Here is an 18163-nt window from a genome sequence, read left to right on the forward strand (position 1 = left end):
CACTTATCTTTATACATGTACTTGTAAAGTGTAAACAGTTAAAGCTACGAAAAATATGCCCAGTTAATATTGTTACAATATTATGTATTGTGTGTGTATGTGTGTATATGTGTATATATATATATATATATAAGCAATAATGTTATAAAGCTGTTTTGAAAAAATCTTGCTTTGAAAACAGATCTGTTCTTCAGTGAGTATATGTAATAAGCACAGGTGAAAACATATTTGCATATTTGTTTTGTATGCTGCACAGCCAAAGTGTGTACCTTTTCAGACTTAAAATTGCTGACTTTAATAAAACAAAGTAGCATTTAAATCATGAAAGAAAACCAAAGTAAAATTGTGAAAGATTTATTTTTATTTTAATATTGAAAATCCAGATGGTGACCTGAAAGGCATCTTTTAAACTATACAGATGTAATTTTAAAGCAGCATTTTATATTTATATTTTTAAAAAGTTCATAACAAAGTTATAACGATATTTTGGTCCTTCCCTACAGATACTGTTCTTGAAGAGCATGGATCATCCAGTGGATGAATCTTGAGCTTCTGGGTCAGAAACTGAGATTTCCTTCCCTTTTTCATGAAGGATGGCAACACCATATGTTCCTGTTCCTATTCCTATTGGGAGTTCATCTTCCAGCTTTACAAACAGAAACCAAAGAAGTTCTTCATTTGGGAGCATCTCAACAAGCTCAAGCTCCTCCAAAGGGCAGCTGGAGGACTCTGCTGTGGGTAGTTTTAAAAAGATGAGCCTGCCTGACCAGACTGGCCCTACATCATCTGTGTGCAGTAGCCCGCTTGTTAGGACTAAGTTTACAGGCGTGGACACATCCATTGAATACTGCTCTCAGCCCGTGGAAGACACGGAGCAGAACGCAGATTCCAGGAGCTGGGAAGATCGACCGTCCACGCCTACTATACTGGGTTATGAGGTGATGGAGGAAAGGGCAAAATTCACTGTAAGTTTTGGGATAGTGCGTGCTGTTTATCTTATGTAGACATTTAGGTAATGATTGGATATGCTTTTCTCTTTTGTGTTCTCTTTTGTAAATAAAACTTTCAGTTCAGGGATGCTGAAGCTATATTGGTGTTGGCAAAGCACTGCAAACCAGTGTAGTCTGGCAGGAAAGCATTCTCCTCATTTACAAAAATGACAGCAGATTTTTCTGAAGTTATTTATTTAACAGAAATGCTTCATGCTACTACAAGTATCATGAGTTTCTCCTAGAAAAGTTGGAAATTTCTTACAAAGTTACAATTCCTTGCAAAATTGAGCTGGATGCTTAAACATCCTAAAATATAGTCTTTTATTTTAAATGAGCAACAAAACACAATATTTACCTCTCTTAGAGTTATTTAGAAACACAAAATTTACTCAATGTACAAACACTACTTACAGCTTCTGCCATTTCAGGGTTTAGTTTCTAATTGGGGGAAATCCATTCCGAAGGCTTCAGGGTGAGGGTGTCACATGAGTGGTATCTCATGGCAAAACAGTAGCTTAACTGTTTTAAATTGATTTTTCTCGAAGTATACACTAGCTGACAATTTTATTGATGCACTGTATGCAGATAAAGTTTTGCCTTGTGGATATGATTGAAACATTTCATTGCAGTAGTTAAACAATGTGGAACTGGTAGAAGTTAGTTGGGTACCAGTTATTAAAAATCACAACCAGGAAAGAAAGAGGAAGTAGTAGCTGGAAGTATTTGTTCCCTGGTTTTCCTTTAAATAGAAATGTCCAAAAGCTCATGCATTTAGGACACTTAACATGCCAATGAAATCATCAGGTTCTTGTAGTGTTATTAAATAGTGTTATTTTTTTAATTATCTGAAAGCAATATCTTGTCTTAGGTTTTTAATATCATTATGTATGATAGTGCGAGAGAAAAGACAAGCGAAATTTTGCATCTGAGTTAGAAGGTTCTTTTTCAGTAAGCTAAAACTATGAATAGTATTGTTGGTAATTGCAGACCAAACTGTCAATACAGTGGGTATCCCAGTATGTTTGTAGGATGTTATTCAACTGCATTTAAAATATAGAGTCAAAATAGCCATTGTATGTAGAAAGCCAGATTGCAGTACAAGTGAAACATTCTTCATAGCTAAAATTCTTGAATGCTTTTTTGTTCTTTCTGAATTTACTTCTTATGTTGCTGTGGTTGTTTCAGACAGCAATGGAGTGTTTAGGAGCAAGCAGTCCTTCAAAGATAAACTTGCAATTATGTATTAAAACTAATTACTGATCAATGCTACAAATTTTGGTCCCTGCTGTGGAGCAAAATCAGTGGAAGGCAATGGAAATAAAAATGAAGTCACTTTTTAAACCTGCAGAAAGGAGACTGAAACTGAAATTCATCAAAAGTTAAAGTAGATTGGTAAAACATATTTCACATCTCTTTGGTAGCAGAGACAATGTTTCCATAGGGTGGGAAATCTGTAAATAGTTTTACAAATCTGGCAAAGAGAAGGTAGCTAATTATATTTGGAAAATATTACAAAAAATCTTTCCCTGAATTTTCCCTGAAAATTTGCTGTTATTTTAATTAGGTTTTTTTTGAGAGTTCTTTTCTGTTTCATTAAAAAATAAAGGCTAATTTCAGCCTTCCAGCCAATGTAGAATGATTTTTTTTTCATTTTTTATGATATTGATATTTTTCCAAACAGGTGTACAAAATACTAGTAAAAAGAAGTCCAGAGGAAAGTTGGGTAGTTTTCAGGCGGTACACTGACTTTTCCAGGCTTAATGACAAGGTGAGTTTTTCTTCTGCTTTTGCTTCTTTACTACGTATAAAACATTTACTATGTTAATGAATGAAAAACATAGGATACCTCATTTTTGCAGAGATTGTGCCTATGAAATAAAAAATGCACTTAGTGTACTTACTTCAAAGGGGGTGTAGCACGAAACGTACAGGAAATTCTCAGTTATTTCTTGCCAATCCTTTTTTTTTTTTTTCTTCCCAAGTAAAATTTATTAAGACCTCAGTATACCCTCTTCAGTGCAGCAAATCTTTGTTCCTGGAAGTATAAAGGATGTCAAAATTTTCATTTGAAAGAAAGCAAATAAAAGGCAATGGCATGCTAATCCAGCGTAATGGGAGGATAAGTATGTTACTGGTATTGGTACATGAGAAACCCTCTACTGATTTCAAAAGTTCAAAAAGATTCCAATCAGAAGAAAAGAGTAGGCAATGAGAGGTCAGCGTAAAGGTGTCGCGCGTAGTTGAAAAGAGTAAAGCAGAATTGCTGAGTGGCGAGACAAAACTGCTGCAGGAGGGCTGAAGCAATAAGGTTCTGCAAATCATTACAGCCAGAAGTAATAGGAGGCAGGATAGTATAGGTCTGATGCTTAGGAGCAAAGGGTACATCATATGGTGACTCTACATTGTAGAGTAAAATAATTTTAACAAAAATGTTATTCTGAGAGCATGTTGAACATGATGGAATCGGAGGGTTCAGGAGCAAAAGCAGACATTTGGCTAGTTGCCTAAGTCTCCTTGGTTAAGGACGCCTAGCAGATTGGAGAAATATGTGAAAAATGCACATCTGCTTTGAGAAAAGGTGCAGGAAGACCTTTGTAAAGTTTATTACTTATTCAACAGCTTTATAGACAGAGTAATAATACGGCCAGTTCTTAAGAACAAAGAATTTAAGTCTTTTTTTTTTTTTTTTTTTTCCCCTGAGGCCGTGCAATATTTTCCTCATGTGGCATGCATGAGCCATCACATGCTGACGTAGGAGACAGATGTCTAGGAAAAATGTGGGATCCAAGCAGGCAGTTGCAGGCAGCGTAACTCGTCTGACCCCCCCCAGTTTTTCTTGCTGCATCACAGGAGTGCTCAAGACTGCAGTTGAAAATGGGTCTGCTGACAGCAAGTGGCTTTCTCAAACTCTTCAACCCCAACAGGAGCAATCTGTGGGTAGACATACCCTCTCCTTATAAAAGTAACAATGCCATCTGCATAGACAGGTGAAGTCATCAGGCAGAAATCCAGCTTTTCAAGTGCTTTCCCAGCTGTGGTTATCTATCATCCTTGCTACAATTAAGTTTATACAGGGCCTTGTTTTGTCCATTCAGTATTTCATTAAGAAATGAGGGTTATGGAGTGTGGAGAATACTTAACTGAATGGTGCTAATGATCATTTTCTAATAGGTAAAGGAACTTTGCAGGACCAAAATAGTCTAATAATGAGAGGAAATTCAGTCTGAGAAAAAGGCAACATACACTTAAGGAGAACATCAAATGCACAAAAAAGAAGGGTTTGACAGTAAACAGCTATGTAGATCAAGAACTAATAGTCACTATGAGCTAAAAATTTATTACGCAATAACTATGATCTTAAAAGGCCCTCTCCCCGTGATAGGAGAGAGTGCTTCTATGAACAAACGTAAGCCAATATGATAGTTGTTTCTTTAAAATGTTAGTGACATTCTATCTGGAATACAGTATTGGATTTTTCAATCATTTTTTAAACTTAATCTGCTGAAGAGTTACCCAGGAGCTTTTTCGGAGTCTATAAAGTGCAGTTCTTAGTTAAAAACAGTAGTCTTATTGTCACAGTCCTTCAATTTGCTCTGCAAGGGTCAGGATCCCCACTGAACAATTATCCTCCAGCTGTGTAAACAGAGCATTAAAATGTATTTTGGGGAGACTCTGGAATCCCTGTCATTGAAAAATTCATATGTATGTATTGCTGTATTCAGTACATCTGTCAGATGTTTGCTTGATCCTGTCTTCACAAAAAGGTTAGTTGATTCTCATGGGAATTACAGTTAATTTTTTTTCTTTAAACAGTTTTGTTCACTGTAAGTCCTCTTGGAGATTTTTGTCTGTGTGCATCAAACATTCCAATAAGAAAACACATCTAAAAAATTGCTTTTATGAAAGCATTAAGGTTTTATTATCTTTAGGCAGAGTTGAAAAATAAATAAATTGGCATCCTTGGATAAGCCAATCATTATATATTTTTAAGTTTACATTTAATTCCATATTTCTGAATTTAAAAAAAAAAAAAAGAAGAAAGAAATCCTAGGTATTTCTGACAGTGAGTATATGCAATTGCTCTTTAAGTAAGCCAAGAATATAATTTGGCATGTCAGTACTAAGTTCGTTGCCATCTAGGTATAAAATAGTTTGGATCTTTGAGAAGCTGCTCTTTGCTAGAAGTATTTCATGCATTTGTGTTATAATTTATTCCGATTCAGAAAAGTCTCCCAAAAAAGATGAGTTGCATTGTTATAGGTCTTCAGTGGATTTTATATCTATATAGCACTTTTTATCCCAGAGTACTTCAGAAGAAATATCACTGAAATGCTTACTCATCTGCCACTTATTACTTGCATAACATTTTCTTTCACTTACCGACTAAAAGGCATTCAGTTGCAAAGCAAAGTTTCTTTCACTTCTGTTTTTATATGGTGATTTTGAAAGGTCATTTGATTTCCTCAGGCAAAACAGCAAGTAGTAAAACTGTGTCCAGGATTTATACAATAATCTGAATTGTACTTACGCTCGTGAGTTTTACCTAGTGCTTGAACTTAACAGAAGATGAAAATGCTGCTTAATTTGAAGTTCAATGTTTAGAATAAAGTTCATCAAATTCAATATTTTATTCTGATATTTCTTTGTATCTCTCCATTCATCTTGGCTTTCTATTTCAGCTCAAAGATATGTTTCCAGGCTTTCGATTGGCTCTGCCACCAAAGCGCTGGTTCAAGGATAATTATAATCCTGACTTCTTGGAAGATCGACAGTTGGGACTACAAGCTTTCCTCCAAAACCTAGTAGCTCATAAAGATATTGCTAACTGGTATGTGATTTAAACTTGGGTTGTGGGGTGTTTTGCGCTCCTAGTATAGGCCATTAGACTTTAGTAGTATGTTTTTGAGCCACACAGTATAGAATTTTGTTAACGTTCATTGTGTGCATTTAGTTACTATGTGCATTATTTGGTGTCCTATTAAATTCCATTCTAACCTAAGCAAAAAAAGGACATTGCAGCATCTTGAATTGTTTATAGTTAACTATAAACTGCATGCTGTAATATTTGATTTTAAAATATTAAACTAACCTATTTCTGTACACTGAAAGCAAATTTGAAACTATAAATAGCTTATATGGCAATTGAATATTAGGTTTTTGTAATGTTAAGCCCTTAGACGCTTCAGCAATTACTTCTTAAAATGTGCATTCAACTGACATAATAGTAATACAAGTACCATTATAAATTACTTATGTAAATGTAAACCACAAATCAGACTGAAGAATCTTTAAAAAAAAAAATCATAATAATATTAAGTAACCCAGTGCAGAAGTCTTACTGACCAATATCTTTTTTCATGCAAAAGTGGAAGATCTTTCCAAAAGCCTGGCATATGAGAACAACTTAATTTTGGCAAGTGAAACATCCTATAGGTCATATCATATAGGTCATATCATATAGGTCAAAAGAAAATTTTAAGAAGCAAGGTGATAGAGGCATAGCTGTTTAGTTCTAAGCATCTTTTGCAACATAAGAATTAGAAAATTTGTTGAAGAGTGAGATCAGAGATGATAAAAAGTAAAAGGAACATTTAGGAAAAAGGCTGTTGTGAAATTCCTAAAGGCTTTTTTCATACTACACTCCTTGCAGAGGAATTGGGAGGTTGCTTTACCACTTCCATTGCTTTGAGGAACTACCTTCAAATTAAATATCATTGAAAATAGAGCGAGAAGCTGTCCAGAGCAAATAGCATTCCCTCAAGAATCTTACAGGCACTAAAATTTTAAATTGCTGAGCAAGTACCTGTGGTGCTAGAGCATCTGTTGTCCATTTTTTTCCTTAGTTTGTTTAAAGAATGGCTAGTATTACTTCACACCTTCATTTTGACTTAAGAACTTGAGCATTATCTCTGGGAACCATAGACCAGATCTTCTGCTACTGCTTGAATGGAAAACAGAAGTAGTAAATGGGTGAATAAAAATAGTGCACGAGAAAGCAATAATGCCTTTTGCAGAAGGGAGTATACTTTACAAATGCTTAGGAGGTGTTTATGTAAAATGTTTGAAAGGTAAGGGGAGAGGGGCTGGACAGAGTTAATGAGTGTTACCTATGAAGTTGTGGATCACAGATTAAATTCCATGTCATTAAGTGCAGAACAGCAGAAAGAATTAATTAGTTAATTAGTTGTTGCAACAAGTTGCAACCACCATGCAAGTGCTTTTCTGGAAAAACTCAGCATTTGGCAGTGATCAAAAGGGTGAATAAGAACTGTTCAAGAGGAACTTGAAAGCTAGGAGAAAATTACCTTATTGCTGTGGAAATCGGAATTGCTTTTTCACACAATGTAATACTAAAGCCCAGCATCCTTATTCAAAAGAGGGTATACTGGGAGCACAGAGGAGACGAGCAGGGGCAGATGAAGCTACAGAATTGCTTCCTTACAGGAAGAATTCTGCTGAATTTTATCTTTCCATCTTGGGAAAGAGATGACTAAGCAGGGCAGGTAAAATCATGAAAGAGATGGGGAAGGTGAGTAAAGAACACTATTTTTTTTGTTTGTTTTGTTGTTTCATAGTCAGTGTCACCCTAAGTTACAAAGCTTTGTTGTGAGATATCAGAACTAGAAAACATCTTTCAAAGGACATTGGAATCAACGGTGGTGTTGGTCCATGAGTAGCTATTAAACATGATTATCTGGATGAAATATATGTCTGGAAGTTTAAGAATTTCCCGGGTTTTTTAATTACATAGTGACAGATAGCCAAAAAAGGGATTGTTCCCTAGACATCAGTTGACATGTTACTGGACATGCAATAGCTGTGTAGACTTCTGGTCTGACTGAATGTCTCTGAAGACCTTGTTGCAGCTAGTCTGGAATTTCAGCTACCTTGTTGGTATCCTGATGATGGTCCAAAATGAGTGGACAAAATACAGTAAAAATCTTTCATGATCTAATGCAAAAAAAAGCATGCAACTTTTGGAGTGTGTTTCTAAACAAATTTGGAAGGGTGATTAAACATTTATGGCATTGGGAATTTACAGCAGTACAGTGTTTTTATTTCTTTTGTTGTTTTTTTAAAGGAAACTCTGGTTTGGGCTGTACAAGGCCAAGAGTGTAAAGCCTTAAGTTTTAAGGAAACTCTGGTTTGGGCTGTACAAGGCCAAGAGTGTAAAGCCTTAGGTTTTAAGTTATTTTCAGCCTTACAGTTTAGGATGTAAGGTTTCCCTCTATTGAAGATCTTCATTCTTCATGAAAGTGTTAAATTAGGGAGGTTTAGTCTGTCTGAATTTCTTACCTGCTTACCAAAGAATAAGAGCTACTATTGAATTAATATTTGCACCTTACAGGAGCAGTGTGAGAATCTGACCTCGCTTCCACCATGAAAGCTCAGCTCTTCACTTCTGCAGTTTTGCAAAGAAAGCAGAAACTGCTTGGGTCAGATCAAAACCAAGCTACCCCCAGTCTTGGTCTCCTTTGTTTCTCTTTATTCACAGTTATTAGTATTGAGAATTTGAGAGTGGGTAGGAAACTCGCCCTTTGGATACATTATTTGCTGTATCTACTTGATATACTAGATTCACAGAGTTTTTATCAAAGGAGTTTGTCAGCTGGCTTAAGAGTGAAGAGCAAAGGAAGGATCCGTGCATAGCGATGATGCTATATGATGTGGAAGATTTCTGTGAGCTGTCATCATCTTAAAACAGAACTTTCTCCTATTTCTTAAATGAAAAGAAGAGGGGGAGGGATGTGTTGAGGGGAAAATGGGGTCAAAGCAGGCTCTCAAAGCTAGGTTGCAAATGAATATTTATGCCATTAATGGGATGTTTTTTGTAGTAGAAAGTAAACATGTTTTGAGTGCTTTTAAACTGCAGTGACCCGTGTCTTGACGTTTCTTGATTTCTCTATATACAAGACTGAATCTACAGCTCTTGAAATCGAGGTGTTGCCTAGACTATAAAAACAGATAGAATTTTCTGCAGGCAGCTTTAGGGAGGAGGGATGGGTATGATCTATTAAGTAGATTATACATGTAGCTTGAATACTTATGCACATTCATTTTGGGGGGTATTTTTTCATATGCAAGCATTACTGGATGTCATGTCTAAATATTACACCTCACAACAATAGAGTTATTAACTAAATGTAGAAAGTAAATGTGCTAAATTACACAACATTTTCATACTACAGGTTCTTCTGAGTTAGCCATATGTGAGGTCATTCAGCACAATTTTCATCTTTTTGAAAAGAACAATTCAACCATAAAAGATGGACTTGAGCATTATGTTAGGGAAGGTCACTCTAAATAGGCAGATTAAACAATCCGGAAAACAAATACACTGCTCCTTTTCCTTGCAAGACTATTTTCTGTGGCTGAATAACCATTAATTTGGTGAAGTTTGCAGTTATGTTTCTTAAGACTATAACCAAATTAATGACTTGTCACTGTCCATCACTTTTTGAGCTAACAGGAGTATAATTTTGTTTTAAATAGCAAGATTTTTTTTATTTTTGAGTATTTGTGGGAAACTGTTAATTACAGAAGTTTAGGTCATGGTTTGCACAGATCATGAATTGATTTGTGCAAGTCAGTGTTGGGAGAACTGAAAAAGAAGGGTTCGTAGTGAGGGCATGGAGGAGGTCTCCGCCAATGGCCACGTCTATCGCAAAGACTAGGTGGGAAAAGATTGTCATAATGGGGGAGGAAGAGTTTGGGGATGGTGTAAACGGTGCTGAGATAAAGATGAAGACAAGAATTCAGACCAAACGTTGTCCAAAGAAAACGTATCTTCTGGCCTGCAACAGGGGCTGGAACACAGGCTTACTTAAATCTAGCAACTAAATAAAGTTGAAATACAGCAAGCATTTTGGATGAATATTTGTGAGAGCTTTCCTATAAGCCAAGTAATGGTGTAATTGGTTGTTGGGTGTTTGCTGAAAACATGCTTTTTGCCCCAGTTTGGTTGCGAGACCAGAACTTGTTGATCAGACTAGTAGCTGGAGTAAAATTAGTGACTTGGTACTTAGTGTTTGCCTCAAAGGTATAGAATGAGAGGATGGCAGAAAACTACCTGCTTTTGCACCTTCCTATGGGATTTACTTGGGAGAAAGACAGTGAATTCATTTAGATTCACATCTTCCATTTTTTTTAGCTTTTATTGCAATAGAAGATGATTTACAGATCTGTAAGTAGTGAGTGCAAGGCACAGAATTGCTAATAAGTATATGTATTATTCTAATTTAAGAGTATTTGTAGAAGAATACATGAAACGGAGTAGGAAAACGTGAAGATGCATGATTGGAGATGATTATTTATATAATGTTTGCAATTGGAGGTAGTTAAGATGCCTCATTTAAGACTAAAACAGAGGACTGCAAGTATTTTTATTCTTCTGGCCTTTGCAAAATAGTGCGACAACTGTTACACAATTTCAAGACAAATTCATTAGTTACAAATGTATGTTTAGCAAAAACATGTAGTAACATCCATAGCTCGTTAACCATGGCAGTTTTTTTCTTTTATAACCTTTTTGTTTTTTTTTAAACTGTGTCTAAATCAACGGATTGTGATCTTACCAAACTGGAGACATGAGCACATCTGTCATTGTCTGTGGTTTGTTCCCTTGATAAACCCTGAGGAGCCCAGGTGTATGAATTCCAGCTGAATACTTTTGCATTCACCTTTTAGTTCTTATTTTTCAGCATCTTCAGTATTAAAGTGATAAACTTACTTCTCTTACTTCTTTCTTCGTGGTTGTCATGCAGTAATGATTTCTCTGAAGCTTTGAAAAAGCCCCCTCCAAATTGGATGATGTCCTCTGTTTTAAAATTCTTAAGAGCACTTGTGCAAATTTGTAAGTGGGATTATAAGTACTATCCCTGATTAACACACATACCTGAGATGTCATAGTTTTATTAAAATTGTTTGGAATCCTTGGGAGTGATGTGAAGGTAAACTCTAAGTCCCTCAGAGTTTTTGGCATTGTATTTAAGTATCATTGCTTTTCTTCTATTTTAACTTTTTTTTTTCTTTTTTTCTTTTCCCCTCTCCCCCCACTCCCCGCCCTTTGTGAAGCCTTGCAGTGAGAGAATTTCTTTGTCTGGATGATCCTCCAGGTCCTTTCGATAGTCTAGAAGAGAGCAGGGTAAGTACTACATAATATGACAAGAACAAAAAATAGTAGTTGATGCTAGACTATCGTAAAGATCTGCTGAGAAGTGTGAATGTTGCAAATAAAACATTTGTATTTCCATTCTTTCCCAAAAAATTGTACATTCATATGTTTCTAAAACTGACATGTGATCTTTTAATACCTAGTGCACACTGGTAGCCTGAGCACTGTCCTTGATGCTTGTCCTAAGATGTCATCTCTTCCTTTTTGCCTCTACAGGCATCAGGTGAAGGGTTTCTTTTGTTTTTGAATAAAAGGAGTTTGAAGATTTAGCAGACACCTTGTCACAATGGGTACAAATTAAGCTTCCAGTCTGCAGTAATTTTTTTTTTCTTTTTTCTTCTGTGAAATCTAATGAAAGGCTTAGCTCTGACCGCCAAAAATGCTGATTAATCCAGACACTTTGTTAGGGGAAAAGAATATATTTTTAAAGCGTGTTCATGCAAATAACTGATTCAAGCAATTTCATAAGACAGCAGCTTTTCAAGATGCATTGAGTGAAATGGACAGCTCACGCTGTAGGCTGCAGCCCACTTTGCCAGAAGTGTTTTACGGGCCTGTGGAGCTGTATTAAGTATGTCTACAGCTGGTCACTTCAGTTTTCTTCTGTAGAACAAAGATATGTTTTGGAACTGCGCATATGTTGTTAATACTATAGAAACTATAAATGTTGAGGGAAACTCCTTCAGCTAGGTTTGTATTTAGTGCTTGGGAGTGGGAGTGTTTTCCCTCTGGTTCCAGTACACTGTACATTTGAAGAATTTGGAATGTTTTGTGTGTTGTAGGCTTTCATTTTATTTCCAAGCAGCATCCTTTCGTTGTTGATGAATGAAAATGATGAAATTACAGGAATTACTGGTTCATATAAATTAGGAAATGCAAGCTGTTTCATAGAGGCTTTGATCATACATGCTGTTCTGAAGTCTCATCAAGGTTATTCTTTCACCATAGGAATATAGGCAAACTGTTAAAATAGTGGCCAGCACAACAGTAGTAAATCTAACCATTTCTGTAGAACTGTCAGATACAGTTGTTGGAAAATTCTAGTCTCCGAGACTACCTTTTAATGCGCCTTTTAATATTAAGGTGCCTTAATATTAAGGGCATCCTTGCCCTTTCCTTTTTAGTAACCATGTCCAACTCCAGAGCAAGTGCTACTGCTCATATCCTTATGTCTAGACCTCTGTTTTAGAACCCCAAAATCACTTCTTTCACCTGCTGTTACACTAAGCACTGCAAACAAATTATTCTGTTAATGTTTTCCTGCTGCTGTAAAATACAGAAGATATTCTGTAGTATTATCTCTTATTCCGGTCCAGGAAGTACTCACTGTAACAAATCTTTTTGTGTTACCTACATAATTAGAATTTACTTGGGCCTTTTCATGTATGTGGTAACTTTTTTATAAAACTCATCTGACACTTAAGTGTGCAACATCCATCAGCCACAGAAATTTAGGGAATATTGAATAAAAGAAGTCGTCTTGTCACATCTTTGGTGATTGTTTCCAGCAATCCTTTCCCACCCTTGTGGGTTTCATGATCCGCTGGAGGAGGAGCCGATCTTTCAGCTGGGCCATTTCTGTTGCTCTTTCAAAATTTATGGAAATATAGATCCCACCTGGGATTTATAATTGTACAAGGCTCTGGCTGTCCAGATCTTGAAGGAGCAAGATACCTCACTGCACACAGCTCCCTGATAGGTCTTTCTCTGCTTTAGTTCATCTTTCTTTAGGACCCATTCATTTCAAATAGGTTGATGTTCTCCTTCAGTTTCAAACACTGACTTCCTCTACATGTTTATCTGATACATGATTTCAACTAGAGGTCAATTTTTCAAGATTTTTTTTTTCAGATTTCCTGTAGAGCAGTAAAACAAATGACAACTCCCATTGAATATTACTTAATTATTCTGTAAATAAAGAAATGTATAAAAGGAACAAATCTAAAGGTAAAATACTACTACTTGATTATATTCCTAAAAAACAGCCTATTTTCCATCAGGACTCCAGCAACCATCAGCAGTTGTTTACAATATACATTAGATTCCACTTAATTGGCTTGATGAAGGAGGATAGCTGCTTAGCTGGAGTGATAGTGAGATTTCACTAAAACTGCTTGGTGTGAAAAGTGAATTTCATGCCATATGTCCTCATAAACTACAGCTTTACTGGTGATTGGTCCTCAGGGCCTGTCAGTTAAGAAAATTTTGCTTTCTAAGCCAGTAAAACAAATCAAATTTAGAACTGTCACATAATGAAAAAATAGAAATGGATCTTGGAGATAAAAATGCTAATTTGCTTTATTTGTATAATTACAGAAAAACTTGACATTTTAAAGAAAATGAAGCTTGCTTGAACTAAAGCAAAGAATAGAATCTTAAGATTATAGATAAATTGATCTTAAAAGAATAATGTCTTAACCACATTTTTTATTTAGCTCCTATAAAATCTTGACATTCAATATATTCCGTGGATTAGTTGCTAACCGTATGCAGAACTAAGTCAAGAAGCCTTCTTGGGTTTATTATTTATCAAGAGCATGTAAATTATTAAATCAGAGTTGCACGTTACTGTTGGTGGACTTATTGTTCCTAGAAACAGAATAGCAGGCTCTGTGCCAACACCTTTGTGAGCTCCTGACTGGAATGGATATTGCATTATGCATTAGCTCTGTGCATTAAATTTTGAGATTGCACACTCAAATTTGTCAGGGAATAGTATGTATATATGTCAGCTTAAGCAGAGTAACACAAATTACCTACCATGATCAAATAGTCAGTGGTCTTAGTATTTAATTAAACTTTTTCAAGCATTTTTCTATGGGTCTTCTCACATTCATAACTGTGAATTTGACAGCTCTGTATTGGTATGCAACTGTGTCACTTTCCATACATAACCTGGACAAGAGAGAAAACACACAGTCTGAGTAGTCTTTATTCTTCAGCATAAAAATGCTAGAGGCTCTGACTCTTTCATCTTTGGCTTCAAAGTCATGTGAAAGAAAAGCTTATAGGAGGAGAGAGGGGTAGGAGGGAGTTCAGCTGATCTGTGCAGGCAGAAGGGGTCATGACCAGGGACCGCACGTCAAAAGAGGGGAACCTCCTTCTGAGAGCAGCGTCTGTTTTGTAGTCACACAAATATCAAGGATGCAGCAAAGTGTTTGCATTGCACTTCAGTGTAGTACATGTATTGTTCAAAGTGAAGTGACATGTTGTATGAAAGACAAAACTTGTTTTTTTTTAAGGCTTATATAGTTCTTTATGGTAATCAGTGCAAAGAAAAACGGCTGCAATCCAATTGCAGTTTGGTATTTCTAAAAGTAAAATCAATAAAGATGATCTAAAAGTAAAATCAGTAAAGAAGTTGAATGAAAAGTGTTTTTTATCTTTTTAGGCTTTCTGTGAAACTTTGGAGGAAACAAATTACCGTCTACAGAAAGAACTGCTCGAAAAACAAAGGGAAGTTGAGTCATTGAAGAAATTGTTAAGTGAAAAACAACTTCACATAGATGCTATTGAAAGAAGAATTAGGTATGTAGAAAATGTACAGTTTTTAGGTGTTTCTTTCAACAAACATGTCTTTCCTGGCTAGTCCCAACAGTCTCTAAATGTGTTCTTAGAAACATGCTTTCCACATGATAGTTGCACACAAGGAAGCATTTTCAGTTAATCTCTCTCATGTATGTCACAGAAAGCTGTTATTTGTCTGTTTAGCCTGGAGAAGAGAAGATTGAGAGAGGATCTCATCAATATGTATAAGTACCTGAGGGGAGAATGTAGGGAGGATGGGGCCAAACTCTTCTCCATGGTGTCCAGTGGCAGGAGAAGGGGTGATAGGTATAAATTAAAACACAGGAAGTTCCAGCCTTATGTGAGGAGAAACTTTCCTGTGAGGGTGACAGAGCCCTGGAACTGGCTGCCCAGGGAGGCTCCTTGTGGAGTCTCCTTCTCCGGAGATTTTTCCAAACCCGCCTGGATGCCGCCCTGTGCCACCTGCTCTAGGTGTCCCTGCTGGAGCAGGGGGGTTGGACTAGATGATCTCTAGAGGTCCCTTCCAACCTCAGCCATTCTGTGATTCTGTGATTTAGCACAAACTGAGCATTATTCCATCTTCTCCCCTAAAATAACATTATGTTTCCTTTATTTACTTATTTATTTTAGTTCTTGTAGAGAAATGGTAAAGATTCTGCCTGTAAAATTCTAGTTAGGTGGAACACCTCATTGGAGATGAAGGTGCTAGAAAAATTCCTTTCAGTTATGGAACTTCTTCTGAACTTGAAGCTTTGCTGGAGGGTAGTGATCAAGAGATTATGCATCTATATTAATGTCTTTAACCTGTTGTTCTGAGGTGCCTGGAATGATGCAACGGATAGCTTGGAAATGGCATTGGATAATATCTATTTAAATCTGAGGAAAAAAAAAAAAAAAGTAGAGTTCATAATAAAACTTTTTAGTGCCTGCCTGCTGAATTGTTCAACAGACCCAGGGGAGCTGATGCTGAAGTATTCAGTTAATCTGCTGAGTCAGTTGTGGAGTTTCCTTAGGAAAGCAGTAAATTTCTATGGGACCTTTAGAAGTTATTTTAATAATACTTTGGATGTTCATTCTAACATGTCCCTTTTGACTAAGGAGTTACGATTTGGGGTATATGGTTTAAGTTTAAATGGACAACATATGAAAAAGGATATAAATGTAACTGTTCTAAATGCCTCTGTCAGCTTGTTACTTTTTCCTGAAAGGAAGTAATGAGGTTGGAAAGATGCTTTCCCTGTTTGAGAACAAAATTATGACTCTTACTACTAGCTTACAAACTGATACAGTCAATAAAAGTTAACTCACATTTCCCCACAATGTGTTTGTCATGGTGGAAAGTTCTTTGTTAGTAAAATTAAAATAAGAAGGCATGAGCAAGAAAAAGAGATTTTTTTTAAGCATTTCGCTCAAAGATAGGTTTCTTAACATGAGGCTGCCCTATTTTCCAGACTATACTGAAATTAGCCGAGACAGTAGCCGAAGTCTAGATGAGATATAATTCCTGTGAATTTTCAATTGTAAATTACTTATGTCTTCCATTTCTGCTGGAGTAAACCTCTGACCCTGTTAAAGAAATTTGTCTGATGGGAATTGAATTCACCAAAAGAAAAAATGGAATAATAATCGGTATTACTGAAGTGGAATCTTCATTTAATGGCTTAACAGGAATTAAGTGTCTTCTGCCCTCCCTTCTCATCTAGAGGCCAAGTACTAAAGATTTATGTAATGTAGGAACAGAACAGTGGGCAAGGTGTCAAACTCGTAGGCGTGTATGTACCTCGCTGGATTTTGCCCATAATAAAATAATTTTAGAGAATACTACTATTGCATTACAAATAATGCATGCTTAAAAAATATAACAGTGGAAAGAATAGTACTTAAAATAATTAGGAAATAGTAAAACAGCGGAAGTTTATTTCCACACAAATTTTTCCCAAACCTTTCTTTCCAACTGAAGCAGCAGCTTTTAACACTAAATTAATAGGTTTTCCATACAGGAAAGTATTTTGCAAAGAATTTTTTTTTTTTAATGCAAATTCATTCAGTTTTAGTCATGCTAGTAGGATGGCCCAAAAAGGCTCATTATACATCTCTCTTATTGTTAATGGAAAAACACATTGCTCTGATGAGCTTACATTGAGTGTAAAATTACAATGGAGAATTTTGAGAAACTATTAAAAAGGGGGGAAAAAAAAAGAAAAAAAAGGCAAACTTTTTATCCTGTCTTTTCCTCTGCTTTTGGCTGTTTTGATTTTAACCTAGAAGGATTTGTGTGGCTTAGATATCTGTTTCTAATTTTCTACCTTACCTGTATTATAATCATTTCTCTGGGACTTGAATTCTTTTGTAAAGCCACTAAATTATGATGCAACAAGAGTATTAAATTCAGTTTATATAGCTGGAGTGGATAAACTTTTTAACTATCCAGTGCAAACCCTTCATCTCCTTAAATAAAAGAAATAAAAGTAATAAAAGAAATGGGTTAAGCAAGGAGTGAGATTAATAGTTTCCCAGAAATAGTTTTAAGTGAAATAAACAGCTCTTCACTGATGAATGTTTGCAATAAATAGATTGGTGGTGCTCTGTTCTTATTTGTTATAGGGATTTATCTTTAGGAAAAATGACTCGTCAAATGTCAGGAGAAGAGAGTGAGTGCAGTGGTGAGGTGGAGTCTTCTGCAGTAGAAGCAGACCAGGGTACCCTGGGTGAGGACAGCTGGTAAATACTGTTTTATTTTCCATAAAGTATGCCTTATTTTTCATAAAGTATATTTTTAAATGTTTGATCTTACATAAATACTACACAGTGAAGAATCCAGCATTTTATTGCATATATTTGTAGCTATCCCATGTCTCATACAGGCCCTCAGGCTAGATGGTTTTGGTGTGCATGTATATATATATATATATATATATATATATATATGATCACTGGTGTAAGCAATAGGTTAAAGTCTTGCAGGTGTTTGGTGGGTTGTGGACGTAAAACTGCAGTGGGGAGTCGTGTTGGTTTCCACTTGCCGTGAGGTAACGCTGTGTTGCTGCAGCTCGGACAGAGGGAGCCACGAGGCGCCCTGGAGCGACGCGCAGGCCGAAGCCGCCGCCGCTCCGGAAATCGAAGTCGCCGAGGTCGCGTTCGCGGCCGGGGAGGACGAGTAGGGCAGGAGCAGCGGCCCTCGCCCCGCGGAGCGCTGCCTGGGACGGGCCCCGCGCGTAGGGGCCTGTGGCAGCCGCGAAGAACTCGGAGCAAAGCGCGAGAACGCGCGTCGTGAATGTTTACATAAATCCTCACCGACTATTGACATAAGAAATATACTCAGTGCTGCTTTGATTTCAGTTTTTATCTAGCCTTTATATATTTAATATATTTAAGTCTAATAAGGGCTAAATTGAGCTAAAATTTAGTTAATGTACATATGCTGTTTGGCTGACTTTTCTAGTGGAGTGATAAAAACTTCACGTTGCGT

General features: G+C 36.4%; 1 protein-coding gene across 1 annotated transcript; it reads left to right on the forward strand.

Annotated features, from left to right (window-relative positions):
* Window positions 1–507: 507 nt before the first annotated feature.
* On the forward strand, window positions 508–17869 carry SNX16 (sorting nexin 16). The gene is made up of 7 exons (XM_088522730.1): window positions 508–965; window positions 2674–2760; window positions 5672–5820; window positions 11067–11136; window positions 14558–14694; window positions 17299–17415; window positions 17744–17869. The coding sequence occupies exons 1-7, from the start codon at window positions 594–596 to the stop codon at window positions 17853–17855; spliced, it is 1044 nt and encodes a 347-aa protein (XP_088378856.1). The 5' UTR covers window positions 508–593; the 3' UTR covers window positions 17856–17869.
* The last annotated feature ends 294 nt before the right edge of the window (window positions 17870–18163 follow it).

The sequence above is a fragment of the Tinamus guttatus genome, unplaced genomic scaffold (assembly GCF_059628265.1).
Source record: "Tinamus guttatus ecotype Peru unplaced genomic scaffold, ASM5962826v1 Tinamus_guttatus_pri_ptg000156l, whole genome shotgun sequence".
NCBI lineage: Eukaryota > Metazoa > Chordata > Aves > Tinamiformes > Tinamidae > Tinamus > Tinamus guttatus.

Bases quoted from the DNA above. Each gene is read 5' to 3' on its own strand.
- SNX16 (XM_088522730.1), top strand. From the start codon at position 594: ATGGCAACACCATATGTTCCTGTTCCTATTCCTATTGGGAGTTCATCT. The intron at 966-2,673 runs GTAAGTTTTGGG...TTTTCCAAACAG, and splicing joins AGGAAAGGGCAAAATTCACT to GTGTACAAAATACTAGTAAA. The intron at 17,416-17,743 runs GTAAATACTGTT...GTGTTGCTGCAG, and splicing joins ACCCTGGGTGAGGACAGCTG to CTCGGACAGAGGGAGCCACG.